Raw genomic sequence first — 19,752 nt, 5'->3', positions numbered from 1 at the left:
TTTGATGATAGGGTAAATGATAAAAGTTGAGACAACATATTTTTGTATAATTTATTAATGACTCATATTCTCACATGTTATTATAACACAATCTAACTATGACTAGGATAGAGCCCCTTTGTGCTTGGTAAGAGCTGTGTGTTACTCTTTGGCGACAATAATCGCTACATTTAAGTTTTATTAGTAACCCGACGTTAGTTGTGCACACTTATATTCTAGAACGGAATAAACAAACATCTATGTGTGACTAAGCTGTCGGATTTTCGGAAGGATTTTTGGTGAAGTCATTAGTGTAAGAACGGCCTCCGTGGTCCAGTGGTTGAGCGTTGTGCTCACGATCCGGAGGTCCCGGGTTCCAATCCTGGTGAGGACATATCACAAAAATCACTTTGTGATCCCGAGTTTGGTTAGGACATTACAGGCTGATCATCTGATTATCCAAAAGTAAGATCCGTGCTTCGGAAAGCACGTTAAGCCTTTGGTCCCGGTTATTACTTACTGATGTAAGTACGTAGTTGTTACATGAGTCATGTTAGGGGCCTTTGCCGGCTCAGTAATAACCCTGATCCACACGATAGAAGAAGGTAGTTTCCCTTAAACTAATATTTCCAACAGATCGTATTCAAATACATAAGTATACATACTGGCTAACCATTACAGCAGGATACCTCGGTAATTAGGTTCGAGATGGCCATAATTAGATTTTCCTTGAACTATCGTAGCCCTTGACCAATTTCTTCAAATCTTTGCCGATTTTTTAATTTAGAGTGTTGTAGTGTGTCGATGACCCCCCAGTCTTCCTTGATGAGGTCTGAGGCCTTCTCCGCAATCATGACGACGGGTGCGTGCGTGTGCGCAGCAGGGATGCGCGGGATTATAGACGCGTCAGCTATGCGCAAACCGCTGACGCCGTTGACTGTCAGTCGTGGAGATACGACGCCTGTTGGGTCGCCAGCCGGCGCCATTTTACATGTTCCCACCTGCGAAGTTATAAAAAGATAAAATAGATACCTACATAACTGACATCCGTAATCCCTGTCGAGGTAGAGAGAGCCACAAGTTGTCAGAAGACAACCCGTACCTATGTGGCAGGTTATTATCCCATTACCCGTATACTTCACAACTTTACCATTGTACCTATTTTTAGGCTTTAGTACCTAACAGTATCTGCATCTTATGATTTCTGTGGCTCTGCTCACCCCATTTACGATAAGGGATACGTTTAGATATTTATGTACGACGACTTATCGACTAACCTGGTGATCTAGTGTGATGGAAGTCTGCATGATGGCGCATTTCCAGTACTCGTCGGAGTCGAAGCGTAGTTGTTCACAACCCGGGAACGGAGTGTCGTGTAGTCTCGTCTTGTACCGCTGGAACGCCTTGGTTCCGATCACTTTCTCCACCTGATAAATATATAAATATCGAGTTATATAAAGAAACAAGAGCAATGTGTTATTAAGTTCGGCTCGTGCAAGAGACAATGAATTTTGATTTCGGTAGATATGTAGGATATATTATGTGGTGTAGGTATTCTAATCAACAAACACACGACGCAATGTTTTCTCCCCCCGATACCGACCCCGCCAGCGTGGTCGACGATTTCCCTCAATCAACGCTTATCGCTATAGACCCTCTAGGGTCGATTAATTCTTTCAAATATTTTTCCTCTCAGACGACGCCCTGAGCCAAGGTTCGCGCCCATCTGGCTGTTGTCTTAAACGTTGTACCGGGGAGAGCCTTCAGCGCTCCCGGTCCGGCCAATCTGCGGCGTATCTACAATAAGACACGTCAAAAAAAAATGCTGTTTGCGTAGATAAACTTCGTATACTATGATTATATTATTGGTCAAAGGCTGTTACATTAGGTATGCACGATACCCACACCGATAACTAACCGTGCATACCCCGCTGTATTATTTATCTAAGTATGTAGGTAAGGTAGCTTTTTACCTTTTTATTTGTACTTACAAAGAAAAGAGACAGTACAGGTAAGCTTATCTTCAAGAAAGATATTTCTTCTCGCTGACGTACATAACAAGAGGTGTAGTGTACTATGCAGTAGGGATGTAATATATATGTGTATACTTAATATAGTAGTAGTACCAAGTAGTTAGATCCATTCATATTTAAAAATGCCATGTAAAATCTTATGATGCATCCGTGCATCTTATTAATACGTAGATTCACTTACCAGTCGCACTCCTTCCACCAAAGCGTTGAGATCGTCGGGGTGTTGGAAGTAGTTGAGCTGTATCCTCGGATGGTCGCTGTGCCGGCGGCTGCGCAGTGTCAGCCGGCCCACGCTGCGCGGTCTGATCAGCACAGGGTTCATGGCGAACGACCGCTGCCTGTCCTCGTGAGGCAGGGAGCCGTACACCTTCCAGTACCAACGGTCTGTTACTCCTGGGAAATGCATTTGTTGAGATAAACATTTTGTTAAGTATTTGCATTTATTGATTACTCTTTTTAAGTCTCTTTCATTTTTCGCGCGGTTTACTGATTCATATTAAGTAAGCCCAATCACAAAGACGCCGTAGGAAATATATAGAGATGTTGTTGAATAATAAAAGAATATTTATATAAGTAAATCGATTCGCTCTCAAACAATATTCGCGGTACAGAGACATCTCTGTGTGCACTGAGTTTTCGAAGCTCATCATCGAACTTACCAAGCAAAGAGCGTAATATTCCGAGCAGATCTCCGGCCAGGGATCCTGCGCCCATGACGAGCTCGATGTCTGGGCGTGAGGACGCGAGGTCGTCGTGGGCGTACCGAGTGCGCGTAAACGCCAGACCGGTGGCGCCTCCGGGCAGAGTTAGCGGCCCCCGTCCCGCTAGGTATGCTGTCGCGGAGATTGGTGATGCTGCCATGGCCTATGGAAGTTTCACAAATTACAGGGCGTTAGTGACACCCTTACACGTAACGAAAACTTTGAGGAATGATTCACACCACGATTCTGAGTTGATATCAAGCGGAATTTTCCGTCGCAAAAGTATGGGACTGAAAACAATTAAAAAGAAAACGCTAACATTTTCATGTACTTTCCGAGAGGAAATTCCACTTGATATCAGCTCAGAATCATATTCCTAACGAAGTCACTTACACTCTGTATACTGAATCGACTTATTACAGTAATAAAAAACGTTGGGACAAAAAATCGTAGAGGTTCCATGGAACAGTTCCGTGGGCACAGCCACTAGTATGTACTAGGGTTGACAAGATATATATTTTGGATTTTATTGGTAAAAGATATACAAACCCAATCGTATTATACGTAGGTAGATATATGTTACATACGTAGTGAATTTTTGAATACCCAGCACCCATTATTTTTTTAGACTTTTGTTTCTTTGTTTCACGATCAATAACTTTCGTTTCGTCTTTTTCATATTGGTACAAAACATTTTTGAGACCAAGCGATTTCAAATTTTCCTATCATCCTATTATACGGAAATGGACATTAACCTATTATCCCGATAATTAGCGAAGTTAACAGAAGGCTTACGATTGCCTTTCGAGTTTTCTCGCAAAGTTTTAACAAGCTTCTTAGCGTCCGTTAAATCAACTCCAAATGCAGTAAACCGTTATTAATACTATGTAAATATCAAGCGAATATGGTAATGCCGGGATGTATCGTTCTTCAATGTACTTAATGTGAACTAAACAATCGAATACTGTACCTATAACCTTAATTATCTTATATTAATTTGCATCTGATGTATATGATTGGTTATTACAAATAAAATAATTGAATCATTACACGTATAGATAGGTAAGTACTAAGATTGCAGACGCTTTCTCGCTTTCCCAAATACCTACTTACTAAAGGCTTCAGTTTATGGTAGACATAGACCAAATCTGGAGTAAGAAATATAAACCTTCATCAGTTATTACCTAATTGAATTTCATATCAAATTAAAGTTTATTTTATTCCCAATCCAATCGAATAAGGTTGCGTGGCTAAATAACGTGCTGATGCAATAAGGTTTGTTAGCATCACATAACATAAGCCCACGACTATATACCAATTGAGGTAGTCAGAGGTACATCCATTACCCTAACTTCTTTCACCCTAAGGTTGCCTGGCAGAAATTGCTGTTCAGCAATAAGTCCGTCTATTGTGCTTATTGTTATTCGTATGTATATGTCCTGTGTATATGTTTTGTGCAATAAAGAATTATTGATGGATTGATCCATCGCAGTATGAAATGGGTATGGTTTTGGAGGCGATGGTTGCTCCGGTAAATAAAACCCTTCGAGATGTTGTAATAAATGGACTGTATTGAATTAACTAGGAAATATTTACTTAAGTTAATAAGATAAGAATAACATTCCTCGTAGGCAAAGCCCGTGGCTTAAGTCCTGTAACATTGCTATAGCAAAATATATTACAGTAAAATATAACTATGTAAGTATATGACTTTGATGTTGCCAACATAATTATGGGGTACTCAGAGGTATGGGTGCCTCACCGGGCTTTTCGTTAGACCAACATGATAGAGCCGTATCGAGGTGGTGAAAACTGCACTTAACATAAATTAATAACTCATTGGTTTAAGTCTGGTACCGGGGTTTAGGTTGGAGAGGGAATAAAATAAGCTTATGATAGTTAGATAATTCGATTAAATAACAGGTGACGGTAGTATACTCGTATTCTTTATGACGGATTTTGAACTAACAAGTAAGTTAGTTATGTTGGGTATTAGATTGATCGCAGTTCCCAATCGTTTGCATAAAATAGCTAATGAGTTGTACTCGTGATTGTTCATTCATGAAAATATTACAGATGCATTACGTGCGCACACTCAGAATTAAATAGCTGCATCCGAAACTGATTAACTTCGCGATTGTACGATAATCAAACGCATGTGTAATCATTTAGATCATAATGATAGTTCATGGCTTTTCGTGATAGCTAATTATTATATCAGGAGGATTAATTACAAGATTTTTATTACCTTGTTTTACCTACTTGAGCAAAACTTACTCAATGCTGAAGATTTGTGTTGCTGTGAAGTAAAATATACCTAATACCAACAACAAGATAAATATACATATAACAAAGCACTAAGGGTGGTATTAATAAACTAATCTCAGCTGAAACTGCCCTCAAGTTCATGCTCAAGTCCCTGTTTTTAAATGAGAATTGTCACATTGACATAATCTTGAGGGCAGTCTCAAAGCTGAGATTAGTTTATTAATACCACCCTAAGTACTACGTACTATTATGTATGCAAATAAAATAGCAAATAACACCTTTCACGTAGGTAAGTCATGTTAAGTACATTCAAATTGAGCACACGCCACCCGTTTCGCTGCTCCACCTGGATTTGGTGGAGAAACACCCACATTCGAGTCAACTTATAAAAGTTAATTTCATTTACAGGGAATCGCACCCCCTAAAAATGATACTATTATAAGTAAATAAGTACCTACTTAAGTGCCTTCATAAACTTACGTCGTTGACGCAGAGCCTCGAGTCGTTGACTATGAACGCGTTGCCAGAGAAGGTGACATGGTCTTGCAGGTTGTAACCGACAGGCAGGTTGACTAGAGGGTTGACGCCCACCTCCCGCAAGTGGTCTTCAGGACCCACTCCTGACAGCATCAGGATCTGAGCAGACCCTATTGTACCCGCTGATAACACCACTTCTCGTTTCGCACGGACTTGAATTCTAAAAATGTATGGAAATACCTAATTTAAACAGGAATGCTTGTACTTTTAGTGCATTCAAAAATACGTAAAGTTGTCGTTGTTGGTAAGCATGCATACATCTCTCAGCATTACTATTTAACGAGATCCGAGATCTATCGTGCTCGGTTCGAATGTTCATCCAAACATATTCGATTCGCTCGACTAGCTGCAAAGATAATGCTGAATCGAGTACAATACTTAGTACCTACGTTCTACTTTACACAATGTAAGTCTCTACTCTTGCTCTGATTGATTTCCATATTTTTTCATAAATAGATAAGTGTGCATTTTCTCAATAGTAGATACCCATGGATGTAAATGAGTAAACCGTAGTATATTTAGATGGTTTAATTTACGTCTGTTGTGGAAATAAAAAGCCCATTCAAAGGCTCTGTTACAACGTGCAAATACAATGCCGTAAGTACGCAAAGGTAAATGTTGTGAATGTAAAGTGGGCAATAAATTAAAACGGACCGTCAGCACGCGATGGAGGGCAGTTATTTGTTCAACAAATGTTTTTACCTTTTGTTGTTTTTTAGCAGCTCCACGCCATAAGCGGTTTTAGTCTCAGCGTCGATTAGTACTTTCGTCACAGTCGAATGTTTGGTTACTTTCAAGTTGGTTCTGAAACGGATCGGTTCCAAAAACGCTTTAGAAGTGCTGCATCGTCGGCCATTCCTCATTGTCGCTTGCGGCTTTGAGAAGCCAATCACCTCTTCTCCGTTCGGGTCTCTCCATTCGTACCCGAGTTCCTCACCTGCTCTCTTAAACGCAGTCTCAAGTGGAGACCAATACGGAGAATAGTCTATATCTAAGTATCCACCTCTACCATGGAAGGTGGAATTCTTTAAATTCTTTATTCTAATATTTTCAGACTTTTTGAAATAAGGCAGGACTTCTGAATAGCTCCAGCCATCGTTGCCCATACTCGCCCAGTCGTTGTAATCTTCCGGGTGTCCGCGCTGATAGATTAAAAAGTTGAGCACGCTGCTGCCGCCGAGCACTTTCCCCCGGGGCAGGTAGCAGACATTGCCGCGCAGGTCCCGGCACGCGCGCGCCTCGGGCTCCGAGTTGTAGCCCCAGTTCATAGGCGTTATGGAGATAAAAGCTGCGAATATCGGGATGTCGGAAAAGAAATTCTCGTTTCCTCCCGCTTCTATAAGCAGTACTTTCCATTGTGATATTTCAGTCAGTCGATTGGCTATCACGCATCCAGCAGAACCTGCTCCGACTACTATGAAGTCAAACTCCTCCTGATCTGCTGGTGTGTAGTCCTGTAGGAAGCCCTCTCGTGGGCTGTGAGGTAGCGGCCGGAACAAATCCGTCCAGAAGTCCATAAAATTACTCGCCTGTCGTTGCCCATTCGCTATGCTTAGGACTAGAAAACATAACATCCATCGCATTTTGCCGTCCTGTGTTCTTCATTCCTGCAACAAATAAAATGTTAAGTAAGTAAAATAAATGATTACCTAGAATATTCCTGCGGGAACAAATTAGAAAATTATTACGTTGACTCTCTTAGGTTGATCTGCTTGTACTTATAATAAAAACTCTGGAAAAATATATGAAATTAGTTTCTATTACGCACCCCAATCTATTTGTCGTTGTTTGTTATAAGGTTTGATCATTGTTTTATATACGTTAGGTAATAAAATCGCCACGTGTTTACGCTAACACTATCGCCATCGTCCAACAAAGGCACGTTATGAGCTCGTAAAGATCTTGTCTCTGAATTACGTCTTTATTAGCTCTGATCATCGGCTCACATGGTACTTGGATGCCCATGCCTGCTTTGCTTATAGTCCCTTAAATGAAAAAACATATTTAAAGACAGTTTGTGTAATTCGTAACACGTTTAGTGGGTCATCGTCAATCAATGTAGACTACTGCCGCGTCATATACTGATATGAGTTGTTATACTTATTAGATTCTTAACCAAATCAGCAATGATATCATCTCAACGGTTTTTTTTCTTGCTACGTACATCATACAAATGGGCTATTTTATGTAGACAATAAAATGTCTACGAAAGGAATCTGAAGGCCGGCCTTTGTTAGGATTCTTAGCAAGTCCTGTGTTGTGAATGAATACAAATGGACATTGACGCGCGCGCATCGTGTCAAGCTCAAGTAATCAGCAGTCAGTCAATCGCATCACATCTTCTGGATCTTCGGAACTGTAATTACCTATTCGAGAATTGCGCCACAGAATTCAAATTGGTTTTATATCGCATCTATTCTATATTTCAGGGTCGGGTAGTATGTTAAGAGAAAGTTTTTGAGTATTGGTGCTAAGTGTAAATTACAGAGATCACAGAAGTCGAACATAAAAACATATCTGTGGTAAATTACGAATTGCCCAGTTGGTCGTGTCCCATTGCTGAAAAAAGGCCTTTTTTACTTCCACATATTTATCTAGGCAGTTCTTTTTCTTTTAGGCTAGCAAAGAAAATATGTCACTACAATTTCTTATTAACATGTCTGTTCAATTATCTAATCGATAACTCTACCTAAATAGGTAAATAATTAGGTACAACAACATTAATTACATTCACAAATATGTACTTGAACCTAAGTAAAATTGAAATTCCTAATTTAAAACATCAATCGCAACCACAAGTCGTATCACGAACATGTTTAGGGTAAATGAACGTAATTAAAAGTCATTTAATCAGAATTAATGTATGCAGAATTTGGAAACATGTGTCGTAGAGTGACCGTCACCCAATAACAAAGCGATGGAAACAGGTCTTAAGGCTGAGAATACCACTTGAGATGGTGGGCGATTGTTCTGAGAGACTCTTACGTAACAATAATGTTGAGTACATGCCAAGAGCTACTTACTGAAAAGTCGAAATTATTCGTTACATTTTCGATCAGAAGTTTTTTTCGTTTATGTAATTAATTTCGTGTTCAAGTAAAGTTTTCTAATCTTTGTCATGCTGTCAATCTTAGGTAGAAACCTAATCAATGGTTTAAAGCACTTGGAGCTGTTATTTTTTTGAAAGTTAGATGTCATCCCATTTGATAAAGCATGACACTTTCATCAGATATCCTCGAAATTTGTGATGCCTGTTATTAAAAATATTTTTTGCGACTATAAGTATAAGTACTATACCTACAACAGTACGAAGCAATATTATTCGAATTTTCCTCCTATTAAAGAAGTACTAAAGCATATTTAATAAAGAGAGAGAACGCTATATTGGCAGCGTTTATTGGTAGCGACATTTATCTGTTTATGGCAAAGCCGGAATGAGTGCGTTATATACGGGCAATAAAAACTGTTTTAGTGATGCATATCTGAAATAGGTATAATACATTTTCCAATAAAGAGAAGGACGTTCATATAAATAACGGGTTGGCTTCACGCTTGTAACAATGAAGGTAATTAGTTAACTGAACGCTTGCCTCGTGTAGAATACTAGCGTATAAAAGCAGTATTACAAGTACCTTATATGATCATAACAAAAGCTCGACATGATGTCGAAGGAAGGAAGGGTTTTTTTTAATGACTTGACTTCTTGGAAAGGATAATTTCTCAAATATAAGTATATCGATAAAAAACCTAGAATTTATATGGACTTCATGGGTAGGAGTCGATTCATTATAATGCATGGACCCCACGAAAAGGCAGGTCAGCCGTATAGCCGTCTATAAGGTAAACTGTTAGGTGAAACAACGATTGACAAAGCTGTTTTACAGTCAGTCAGTGGATTGGACCTGTCAACTTAGTTAAGAAATTCTTGAGTTAAGATTCTTTGTATTGAATAATAGTCAAGAGAGGACGTCTCTTAATTTCTCTCTAGAAACTAGCTTAATTTTATCTTAAATGGTGACGACGATTTGGGTTCGTTTCTATACTATAAAGCTTTTTCCAGAAAACTTTATTGACATTTACTTTATAAATATACTTAGTTATTTTTTTACACTTTTACAAATATAAACTTAACAATTAAAAATTCTTAATCTTAACATTATAAACAATTAAAACTAGACTACTAAAACTAAAAACAAAAAGAAACAAATGTTATAGATAGTTGGCAGTACCGAAAGTGTGGGTCGACCCCGGGCAAGATTTGCAGAAGGTGTTTGGAAGCGCCTGGATAAGTAAAGCTGAGGGTAGGGATTTGTGGCGCGCCTTGAGAGGTCTATCTATGTCCAGCAGTGGACTGCAATGGGCTAATGATGATGATGGCCGAAAGTGTTCCAGTGGCGAGATTTTCTGTACCACCGACGAGTTTTTGCTGGCAAAGTAATGTAGGCGCAGTGCGGCGCGATTTCTAGTCAGATCAAGTGACCAAACTGACTTATTTTATTCATTTCACCACAAGGTAACAGTGACTTGGCATTTTCTAACACGTGCTGAATTGTTTATACAGGATGTTAGTGCCATCATAACGAATACTGAGAGGGATGATTCAGACCGTGATTCTGAATTAATATTAATATATATTAATTTCAATTCTATACTTTTCCGATGGAAAATTCCACTTGATATTAACTCAGAATCCATCCCCCTCAGTATTCGTTACAATGCCACTTAAACCCCATACCAATACATACAGCTATACAAGTAGGTATATTATGGGTGTTAGTGGCAGCGTAACAAATACTGAGTGGGATTCAGACCATGATTCTGAGTTGATATAAAAGAATATTCAAAGAAAATTCATGGAATTTTAGTGTTTTTTTTTATTATTTTCAGTTCCATACTTTTGCGAAGGAAAATTATACTTGATATCAAATTAGAATAATGTTCTGAATCATCCCTCAAACTTTTCGTTACGATGTCACTAACACCTTGTATATGATTCGCATGACAATTAAGCGTAAGTATAAATAAATGATATAAGTATATTCGTGTGAGTTGCCGGCTTCGGTATAGCGGTAAATAAACAATTAATTGGTGGCCGCCATAGTTAATTGAGAAACTTTCTTGTGGTGTTCCTAGTGTAGTTACTAATTAACTCTTGTTTGAGTGGTTATTATACTCCTATCTGTTAATAATTCCTTATCCATGAGGGAATAACAATATATCTATATTAATTAGGACAACTATGAATAAAATAGTAGTGTCAATAATGCTTTGTGATCCATAGTTTGATTAGGACATTACCGGCTAATCACCTGATTGTCCGAAAGTAAGACGATCCGTGCTTCGGAAGGCACGTTAAACCGTTGGTCCCGGTTACTACTTACTGATGTAAGTATGTAGTCGTTACACGAGTATTGTCAGGGCCTTTGGCGGCTCAATAGTAACCCCAACCAGGGTTGATAAGGTTGGTAATCCACCTCCAAACCCACACGATAGAAGAAGAAGAATAATGCCGGAGCTTCCCAACCAACTTTTAACTCGTATTTCTAGGGACAGATGTTGAAAAAAAAAGTCGGAGACCCATATTTTCCGCTATAATAATGCATATTCTGCGCAAATTTCAACCAGGTATCAAATATGGTTCAAAAGATGTATCTTAAAGGTTGAACTCTGAGACCCTCTGACAGACAAACGGACAGACGTAAAAACAGTTTAGGGGTACTAATCGGAAGCCGTCTTTGTACAGAACCAGAAAAGTACTATAAATCCATTTTTCGTTATAAAAACTACTCATCATCACCAGCCCATTAACGTCCCCACTGCTGGGGCACGGGCCTTCCCTATGGATGGATAGGGAGATAAAAACTACTACTACAAAAAATAAAAAAATCGGTCCTGTTCCTGGCAAATAAAAATGGAAACCCATCATTGATCGTTGATATAAACCCGGCCACTCAAAACACGTCTGTTTACATTATTAAATCCCATAGGCCGGTCTCTATATTGCCTAAGCCACGATACAAAAACATTTGTGAGTTTAAATATTTGTTATTGTACTAGACCCTACAAGTATACAGCCCTACCCTATTCTTATTCAGGCACATAAAATTTAAGTACCCAATTTCGAATAATGACTTATTTTATACGACACAAATTGCTCAAGTTAAAAGGGCATTTAATTTTGACATTATTATGTATTAAGAGATTCACTGAAAGAAATAAATTGCCAAAAATGAATTCCAAGTATAATTTTTACAAAATAAGAATTTCTTCTTTTATGTCTGGTCATTTCCATCACGTTGGAATGATTTGAAATTACGAACTTTTTAGCATGTTTGTAAGATTAATCATAATATTAAATATGCCAGTTTTGCCCTTGCTGAGATTATGACGAGTGGGCGCGAGTCATCTGTGATGCAATCAATCGGCTCGTGTTGCAAGGATGCAGAATTCCTTTAGATACATCTTTCAAAGGTAAGCCACGCGTTAACTGCTTTGGACTATTGATTATTAGATGCTTAGAGGCGGATTGGAACTTGATACCGAGTATCAAAGATTGGATTCTATTCATAAGTTTGTCAATTCAGAAGGTACAATACCGCATACCAGTAGGTAATCCCTATTGCAGTCACTATTCGATGCTTAAAGTCCTGTAGTGTACTTTTTGTAAGTAAATATATTTTTATGATTGCACTGTATTCTACCTCAAGTCTAAAAAAATATATATTTTTATAAGTATCAATCACAAATCATAACTGCCTCATCATTGGGCAACCATTCCCTTTGGATCAAAAACGACGATTACTTCGTGCTTTCTGTATCTTTAGTAAGAAATCTTTTGGTATAAGTATTATAAGAGTTTATAAACGTTCGGTATACGGTCGTGATTTGCCGCGCCTTCTGCTGTCCTTAATAGTAAACATTCGATGATCTTTGCCCGCGAATCATTTGGCATTAGACATATAACCAGAAATTTAATATCATTAGAGGTCAAGTGTCATTTGGATCTATCGATGCACGGATTATAGGCGATAGTTCGATTAAATACACTATAATTAATCATGACGTAGCTATTTATAGAAATGACTCCATAGAGATTACGACCGTGACTTTAGATGATACCTAATAATGTATACCTGGCGGATAGGCTGGTTTATAGGTAATTATGATCTTTTCTCTGAATGATGTCACAGGAAATTACAGTAACTAGACAAATTAATTTCAAGAATGTCGTCCCCAAAGTAGCTATTCCGCATTTTATCGCGGCTAGGATATTACGCAGTGCATTTAAACTAATGCTTACTTAGAGCTTTCATATGTGTAGATAGTGTTCGAAGGAGTACGTGTAGGGAATGAGTTGCAAAATTTGAGCACAGCGCACAGGTCAAGCATAGCTGGTTTGGTAAACAAGATGTCCGGTAAAATGAAAGCAGTTTTAAACGCAAACTGTGATCGCTCAATCGCTAGGTATTTAATTGGTTATTATAGCGAAAAAATAAAATAATGGAAGAACAAAAAAAAATGAATGGTAGGTTTGTTCCGAATCGTAAGCATGCGCTGACAGAGTTTTACGTACCTACGCGTACGTTTCGAAAGAATCCTAATTATATTAAACTTTATTTACACCATAAAAAAAACAGACAAAAATATCAAACAAAAAAAAAATAAAATTAAATAAAACTAAAACAAAACTCAAAATAAAATAAATTATATACAATTAACACTTAAACTAAACCTTAATTAAAAAGCCCTGTTTTCAGCTTAACTAAATTACCTATTAGGTCTTAAACTACGGAATCACGAACCAACTTAGGTAGATTAGTGATTCCTGGTACAAAAAATAAATGGAATAATAATAATAAACTAAGTAAATATGCAATGAGGGAATAACCAGGCTGCGTTCCCCAAAAAATATAGATGGCGCTATACAGATTTGCCTTCGTTTAACCTTCTCATTTCATGGATAATAGACATGTGCATCTTTTAACTTTGTTTTTGGGTATTACCACGCATTATTATTCCGATCGAAATAAAGAGAAGCAATATAGGTAGCAACATATTTCTATGCGTATTTGATCCAAATATCAAGCAATAATTATTGTTATATATGCCTCTGCTATTAGATTATATTTTTCAATAATTATGTATCGCTAGCAATGAGGAACTAAGTAATTATCACGTTAAATTTGAACAGCGCGATCTATATTTTTATTGAGGAACGTAGCTGGAAAGTCCGTCATTTATTAAAACTAGTCTTACCTATTCCATTATGAGTTGTAGGTATGTCTGTAACACTTCCGGCCAAGTAGTTAGTGCCATCTGCGGCAAATCTACAATAAGTCACGTCAAAAATAAAGTCTGTAACACCGCTGACACCTAACTACGGCCACTACAGAGTAAAGAAAGTTCGAAATCCAATAACTCTATCGCAGTAATTTCATCATCATCAGCCCATTAACGTCCCCACTGCTGGGGCACGGGCCTTCCCTATGGATGGATAGGGAGATCGGGCCTTAAACCATCACGCGGGCCCAGTGCGGATTGATGGTTATTAACGACTGCTAATGCAGCCGGGACCAACGGCTTAACGTGCCTTCCGAAGCACGGAGGAGCTCGAGATGAAAACTTTTTTTTTGGTCACCCATCCTATGACCGGCCTTTGCGAAAGTTGCTTAACTTCAACAATCGCAGACCGAGCGCATTAACCGCTGCGCCACTGAGCTCCTCCAGTAATTTAAATTCAACTAATTGCCGCAACCTTTTTGCTGTCATGAGAAAAAAACAAAAGTGACCTAGTGAAGCTTGGTCAACTATTGCCAAGCCTATCTCTGATGTTCTTGAGCTGATTACTTACTGCAAAAGTGGAACCAGTTTGTAGTCGTTACTGCAGATTGCGTTGCATTTTCCACTGACGAGGCTTCAACAAGTGCATTGTGATGTCAATTCACTTTCAACCTTTCTTCACTTATGCTACTTTTAGTTAAGTAGGTAGCTATTGAGGTATGTTCCCTTTTTAAGTGCTTGTATATTATGGATAGGTAGGCACGTCCATAACGATTTTCTTTGTAAAAGCTTTGGAGTTACTGAAGCCTTTCATTTTGTATTTAATAGGTACTATATATAACGCATTTACTACTATATTATAGTTATAGCTGGCACACGAGCTTTGTTCAAACATATTTATTGTTGTGTGTTTAATGAACAATAATGAAATGATAAGTCTTCTTCTTCTTATCGTGTGGGTTCTGAGGTGGAATACGAACCCCATCAACCCTGGTATCAGGGTTATTACTGAGCCGCCAAAGGCCCGTGACGTGGCTCATGTAACGACTACATACTTACATCAGTATATAGTAACCGGGACCAACAGCTTAACGTGCCTTCCGAAGCACGGAGCATCTTACTTTTGGACAATTTGTGATATGTTCCCACCGAGATTCGAACCCGGGGCCTCCGGATCGTGAGTTCAACGCTTAACCACTGGCCCACAGAGGCCGTTAAATGGTAAGTTACACTAGATGTTAATAACATTTTATGAACCGTTTGAATTCGTGGTCCGCGGAGCGGAGGTCCGTGTTGCTTTATGGCAATCCTACAAGACATCGATATGATAGAGTATCGATTTATAATATCAGAAATCAATTTCAGCGCGAATTGTCTTTCGTTTAAAGATTAATGCAATTAAAAAAGATAAAGAAATTCTGCATTAGCTCGCTATACAAAAATAATGACGAAGTTTGCATTGGTATGTTCATATTCTTGCTTAATTCTAAATTAGAATTTCAAAGTGGCTGAGTCGATAATACATAATAAGTTTTATTTGAAGCAGCTTGTTTAGTCAGTTATCTTATTGCTTACCAGTTGCAACATGGCCCGTCTATGTGGAATGTTTTGGCATATGTTAGCCAGTAAAGTCGAGTAAAGGTCGAGGCAGACCCCACCGAAACATGATACTACATTATACGGATCTAGCGTTAATGACCCAGTTTTAAAGTAATAGTTCGCATTTTGGTTTACGAAATGTGACATTCATTACGATTAGTTGAGTCAATTTTGTTTTTCTTTTATACGACAAAAGCTATGTAGATAAAGTTTAGTTCTTTCGCCACTAATTCGCACTGGAGCAGAATAATCGTGGACAACGCACTAATCGGTCAAAATTAATTGGGGCCTACCCCCGCGGCATGGCACCTGCTATCTACGGATGCGAAATTTCGCGCCCACATTTGATATTGCACAGTAGTAGCAAGATGCACATACACAACCTGCTTTTGTGACGATAAACTGCTGCGTAATAAATTGCTGGATACTTAATTAAGTATATTAATGCAATTACTCTTGTGAACATTTATGTGTATAGGTACTCACGCACGTTATTCATTCGCGTGTGGTAGGTTGGTACGGTGAGGGTGAGTTGGTGACGGATTAAAACCCATCGCGTGACGTCACATGGTTCTTAATGTATTTTAAATTCCCTGAATATTAAATCTTGATTAATATTCTTATCGTGGTGATATCTACCGAACTAAAGCAGATTGATCACGATGATTCACGGTTTATTTAGACATATTTATAGACTATTATTTACAACATTTTTTAATACATAACATAAGCTCATGACGATGGCCCAATTGGGATCTTCTTCTTCTATCGTGTGGGTTGTGCCAACCTCATCAACTCTGGTTCAGGTCAGATCAGGGTTACTATTGAGCTGCCAAAGGCACCTGACATGACTCATGTAACAACTACGTACTTACATCAGTAAGTAGTAACCGGGACCAACGGCTTAACGTGTCTTCTGAAGCACGGATCGTCTTACTTTCGGACAATCAGGTGATCAGCCTGTAATGTTCTAACCAAACTAAGGATCACAAAGTGATTTTTGTGATATGTCCCCTCCGGGATTCGAACCCAGGACCTCCGGATCATGAGCTCAACGCTCAACCACTGGACCACGGAGGCCGTTAGGCCGTCCAATTGGGATAGTCACAAGATACATCCATCACAAGTTGAACTAAGTTCCCACGCCTCACCAAGCTACTAAAACTACGCTGCGTAATATTTAATAAGTATATTTATTATAACCAGCTACCATTTTTTTTTCCAACTGGCGCTTTTTATATTATAGTTAATTATGGATCTCTAATTTGTTATTCGAGCCCAATAGGGGATCAAAGGATTAGAAGAAGAAGAATTATGGATCAATTGACAATTCTATTTTGTAAAACCAAAATGGATGGATGGATGGGGAGGATGTACTTTTGAAATGTATAAATGTTTTTTTAACTCTTTGTGTTAGAAATTAAATTGTAATTTGTGTCGCCATCTATTTTATAAAACTAAAAATAAGAATCAACTGCACAGATACATTAAATTAGGTACAGTCATGAGCAATATAATGTACCCACTTTAGAACCCTGTCGCACTAACATAGTTGAGATTTAGTGAGACTTACAGTTCAATTTGTCAAAAAAGTTAATGTGACATGGTACCAAAGTGTATACATTTTAATGCTCGTGACCGTACCTGCCCGCCCGATTTGAACTTGGGACCGCGACTGATGAGACGTGTATTCTAACATCACACACGGTTTATATACGGTATGGAATTATGTAGGTATAAGATATATCAGTTGATACATAAAAATATAGGTATATTTAATGAACACTGCCACTGTTCGTTGCACCGCAAAGTGCATCATAGCATTTGCAGATATCTAACACATTAACACTTACGTCAATCGTAAATTCTTTGTGTATAAGTACTTACTATTAGTTCAAGAAGTAATTAATAGTTAGCGGTATTTACTGTTTATCTTACTATAAAGTTTAACATATTTGCGGCAAGTAAGTACTTACATTTTATTGTGCCTACTTACCTAAAATATTATATTCGTCTTTTATAGGTTAGCACCTATAGAAGTTAGGTAGTACCTAACTAACAGATTTTTAGAGGAGATTTCTATATTTCCGTCTAATTTCAATCTTCTTCTATCGTGTGGGTTGTGAGGTGAATTACCAACCTCATCAACCCTGGTGTCAGGGTTACTATTGAGCCGCCAAAGGCCCCTGACATGACTCATATAACGACTACGTACTTATATCAGTAAGTAGTAACCGGGACCAACGGCTTAACGTGCCTTCCGAAGCACGGATCGTCTTACTTTCGGACAATCAGGTGATCAGCCTGTAACGTCCTAACCAAACTAGGGACCACAAAGTAATTTTTGTGATATGTCCCCACCGGGAATCGAACCCAGGACCTCCGGATCGTGAGCCCAACGCTCAACCACTGGACCACGGAGGCCGTTAATTTCAATATTACATTAAATTTGATATATTTACCTTAAATTACAAGTAGAAACCAACATGCACACTTGTGAAGTCACTAAATTACCATTGACACTATAAATTGCACTCACGCACTAAGTCAACTTCACTAATGGAACATTGCATTTTAGTATGATGATCACAGTATGGTAAGGACGTGGTGCGTCGTCCTGCGCGCGTTTAGCAGCTCTGTACGCAGGCTGCGCAGGCACATGCGCGGAGGAGAACGCCTCTTTGGGCGCGTGCGGCCTGACAACCACACAATATAAACCCAACCAGCGTGATCGACCTTGCCATCTTAATTGAACCGAACTTGCAGGGGCAACAGTTTTTTTTTGTAACCTGATAATGTTATGCCCATAATTATAATCGGTGACATAACACTTTTAAAGCACTTTTAAGAAGGCTGGGTTGTGAAAATAATTTGAATGTTTCGCAAGATCAGGAGAATTTCATGAATTATGCATGTTATATTAGACACAAATGTGTTGCGGCAGTATACTTACTCGTACTCAAAACGGGACACCTGTTTTTGTTGATTTTCTACCGCAACATGTATTCTCTCATCATAATTATACCTAATTCCAAGGGATAGATTCAAATTATCAAAGTCTGTAAGTATAGGTTAATACTTACGACAGCATAATTTATCTGCCTATGTATGTGTATAGTTGTACTAAAATAAAATTTTCAAACTTTATGTCTTGTCTAACTTTATGACTTGTCTAATTGCGATCTGCGAAACAAATGACGATTTGAGGTGCAGTGCCATCTGCATGTTTGACTGCTGATTAGTTCTTGTCTCAGTTTAATAGTGTTTATTAGAAAAAGCTACTCTTTCATTTTTGAAAGTTTTTGAAAAATAATATGCTTATTGTAATAATTTACGAGTGTAAATTACCACTAAGTATTATCATTACTCTGTCAGTAGTGAGGTCGAGCGAATGTTTGGTTTGATCGATTTTGTTGTAGTAAACTTGAAGAACAAAGCACGAGCATTCAAGCATGACTTGAGGTTACAATCTTATTTAATTATTTATCAGGAGTCGAACCGTTTAGTTAAAACGCTACTGGGTCCATGCGCCTTGTTGTGAGCGACTTAAGGACATACGAGTACCTAATTTAATTGTCAATAAAATATTTTTAGCGTACCTGTATTTATTCACTGAACAGTATAAAATCATATCGTATAAATGCTAGAGGATGAGGACTGGGAGACCTGCTTGGTCGGAAGCGCTCGCATCTTGTCGCTTCGATTTGTTTTGTTTGAAAGTACATTGAAGGGGCGACGTCATGTCGCCGCCGCGTCTTTTCTGTTTGTCTTACGGCGTAGGACTCCAATCGCTTTCTTGCAGTTCATCTTACATGATTTTTTTTTGACGTGACTTATTGTAGATTTGCCGCAGATGGCATTAATTACTTGGCCGGACAAATGGGGAGCGCTGAAGGCTCTCACCCGGTACAACGTTTAAGACAACAGGCCTGAGGGTGCCCAGTTCGGCGCGAACCTCGGCTCAGGGCGTCGTCTGAGAGGAAAAATATTTGAAAGAATTAATCGACCCTAGTGGGTTGATAGCGATAAGCGCTGAATGATGAACATCTTACATGAAAGGTTATAGTGTCGTGGAAGGAGAATTGGCTCATTTGTGTCTCTTTGTTATATAAATTATAGGTCTCACAGAGGAGCTTTTTCACGCTGAGAAAATCTTGTAAATGTGGCCCACGCAGACAATTTCTCGCAATAAAACTCAGGGACTCGATTATCGTAAACAACATTATACCTATTTGCTGTGTTTTGGTCGGCTTTGATGTCGCAACAGACTGCTACGTACTTATTTGTTTTCTTCTTGAGCTAAATGTTCGTAATACTCTAGAAGTTAGTTCAGTAGTCAATGTTTTTGCACAGCT

The 19,752-nt window shown here is 38.5% G+C and overlaps 1 protein-coding gene across 3 annotated transcripts; it reads right to left on the bottom strand.

Annotated features, from left to right (window-relative positions):
• Positions 1-37: 37 nt before the first annotated feature.
• On the bottom strand, positions 38-18,098 carry LOC126381760 (glucose dehydrogenase [FAD, quinone]-like). Of its 3 annotated transcripts, XM_050031232.1 has the most exons (8): positions 17,860-18,098; positions 7,287-7,503; positions 6,221-7,125; positions 5,462-5,678; positions 2,672-2,876; positions 2,194-2,405; positions 1,257-1,406; positions 38-980 (listed from the first exon to the last, which is right to left on the bottom strand). In XM_050031232.1, the coding sequence occupies exons 3-8, from the start codon at positions 7,099-7,101 to the stop codon at positions 714-716; spliced, it is 1,932 nt and encodes a 643-aa protein (XP_049887189.1). In that variant the 5' UTR covers positions 7,102-7,125; positions 7,287-7,503; positions 17,860-18,098; the 3' UTR covers positions 38-713. The 3 variants fall into 3 exon arrangements, with proteins under 3 accessions (XP_049887189.1, XP_049887188.1, XP_049887190.1); XM_050031231.1 differs by lacking the exon at positions 7,287-7,503; XM_050031233.1 differs by lacking the exons at positions 7,287-7,503; positions 17,860-18,098 and adding an exon at positions 17,042-17,105.
• Positions 18,099-19,752: the final 1,654 nt, after the last annotated feature.

This window comes from Pectinophora gossypiella, chromosome 3 (assembly GCF_024362695.1).
Source record: "Pectinophora gossypiella chromosome 3, ilPecGoss1.1, whole genome shotgun sequence".
In the NCBI taxonomy this organism is placed as follows: domain Eukaryota; kingdom Metazoa; phylum Arthropoda; class Insecta; order Lepidoptera; family Gelechiidae; genus Pectinophora; species Pectinophora gossypiella.
The sequence above is the reverse complement of the archived record's forward strand: the minus strand, read 5'-3'. Positions and strand labels throughout refer to the sequence as shown.

Excerpts from the sequence above, each read along its gene's own strand:
- LOC126381760 (XM_050031232.1), bottom strand. The coding sequence starts at position 7,101 with ATGCGATGGATGTTATGTTTTCTAGTCCTAAGCATAGCGAATGGGCAA. Across the intron at positions 5,679-6,220 it reads CTGCTAAAAAACAACAAAAG|AATTCAAGTCCGTGCGAAAC; the intron begins GTAAAAACATTT and ends ATACATTTTTAG. Across the intron at positions 1,407-2,193 it reads TGGTGGAAGGAGTGCGACTG|GTGGAGAAAGTGATCGGAAC; the intron begins GTAAGTGAATCT and ends TATATTTATCAG.